We start from the raw sequence: 1,829 nt of genomic DNA, 5'->3' as shown, positions 1-1,829 counted from the left end.
ATTGGGGTCTGGGGGGGGGGGCACTGAATGGTGGGCCTGATGAATAGTGCTTCATCAGAGCTAAACAACAAAAGAAATTCGAATCTCCCATGTTGAACAGTTTCTGAGTTATAACCATTTTTGTTTGCGCAGACACCACATTTTCAGGTAAATTGGGGGGCCGAGGGGGTGGGGGGGCACTAATTGGTGGGCCTGGTGGATAGAGCTTCATCAGAGCTAAACAACAAAAGAAATTTGAAGCTTCTATGTTGAACAGTTTGAGTTATAAGCATTTTTGCATGTACAGACAACCCGTCTTTGAAAGGAGCCCCCTCCTCACATGGGGTCTGTCGTAAAACCATTGGCTGGAGCGCTCTGCTGCTTCACAAGCGCTCAGGGTCTTATAATAATCAGATCAAAAGCTATAGGGTCTTCTGCTGTTTCACTGTGCTCAGGCCTTAATAATACTCASGTCAAAAACAATTAGGCTTTCAGCTGCTTCACAGCACTGGGGYCATAACACAAAGGGAAAAACAACACAATTCCTAAAAGTCACATATTCACATATTGTGTGAAAAACCTGTTTGTACTGGGCAAAAAAAGCCTTTCTGCAGACAAAAAATGAACATAACCTCAGCATTCCGTGGAGCTCTAAAATAAATTGCTGAGTTAGGGATTCTATAGGGGGTGCTGGGTCAGTGGTTCTTTACAACTGTTCAGGTACAAAAGGGAAGGGTTAAACCAGGTGGGAAAGCATTACAGAAGCAAGAACAACAACCCATCCGCAGCCAACATGAGCAACACTGACATGGGCATGAGGGGAAAGGTACAAATTCATTATATGATTGCAAGTGTATATTTTGCCAATAAATAGTTTGAGTTATATAAATAGTAAAATTATTTTTCAGGTCATCTTCTATGAAGACAGAAACTTTCAGGGTCGCTACTATGAGTGCACGAGTGACTGTGGTGACATGCACTCCTACCTGAGCAGATGTCACTCCTGCAGGGTGGAGAGTGGCTGCTTCATGGCCTATGACCGTCCCAACTTCATGGGAAACCAGTATTTTTTCAGGAGGGGTGAGTACTCTGACTACATGAGCATGATGGGCATGAGGGACTGCATCAGGTCTTGTCGTATGATCCCAGTGGTAAGTTTTAAACTCTTGTGCTTTTCAAAATTTAAATGAATTGTAATGAGAATAAAACCAACTCTGAATATCATGTGTCCAATGGTGTTTACAGTACAGAGGATCCTACAGAATGAGAATCTACGAGAGGGAGAATTTTGGTGGTCAGATGTATGAAATGATGGACGAYTGTGACAACATCATGGATCGGTACCAAATGTCTGATTGTATGTCCTGCCATGTGATGGATGGCTACTGGCTGATGTATGAGCAACCTCACTACAGAGGCAGGATGATGTACATGAGGCCTGGAGAGTACAGGAGCTTCAGGGACATGGGATTTGGAGGCACAAGTTTCATGAGCATGAAAAGAATTATGGATTCCTGGTATTAAATGATTACTGTTCAACTCCACCAATAAATAAATCTTAGACTACTTAGACTGATGTTAATCTGTTTTTAAATGTGAAACATTTTCAAATGTGTATATATATTTGAATTAATTTTGGTTTAAATTAAATCTAATGGGACAGAGGAACTAGTCTATTTATAAAAGTGACATTCTTGACGTTTTTCTAAAAGCAGAAACTAGTTTTATGAAAAGGCCAAAATACACTCAGGAAAAAATACCTTTCAAAGTTGTGATCAGAGAAATCCTATCTTCCTAAGCCAGTACTTCGCAAATGGTGGGGCGGGACCCCCTGAGGGTGTGTGTGTGTG

The 1,829-nt window shown here is 41.6% G+C and overlaps 1 protein-coding gene across 1 annotated transcript; it reads left to right on the top strand.

The window, feature by feature from the left end:
* Positions 1-706: 706 nt before the first annotated feature.
* Positions 707-1,549, top strand: LOC106534345 (gamma-crystallin M3). The gene is made up of 3 exons (XM_014030955.1): positions 707-805; positions 888-1,130; positions 1,225-1,549. Exons 1-3 carry the CDS (start codon positions 773-775, stop codon positions 1,501-1,503), a joined length of 555 nt encoding a protein of 184 aa, XP_013886409.1. The 5' UTR covers positions 707-772; the 3' UTR covers positions 1,504-1,549.
* The last annotated feature ends 280 nt before the right edge of the window (positions 1,550-1,829 follow it).

The sequence above is a fragment of the Austrofundulus limnaeus genome, unplaced genomic scaffold, assembly GCF_001266775.1.
Source record: "Austrofundulus limnaeus strain Quisiro unplaced genomic scaffold, Austrofundulus_limnaeus-1.0 Scaffold1148, whole genome shotgun sequence".
In the NCBI taxonomy this organism is placed as follows: Eukaryota; Metazoa; Chordata; class Actinopteri; order Cyprinodontiformes; family Rivulidae; genus Austrofundulus; species Austrofundulus limnaeus.
Note: the sequence above shows the minus strand (reverse complement) of the source record. Positions and strands in the feature narration are given on the sequence as shown.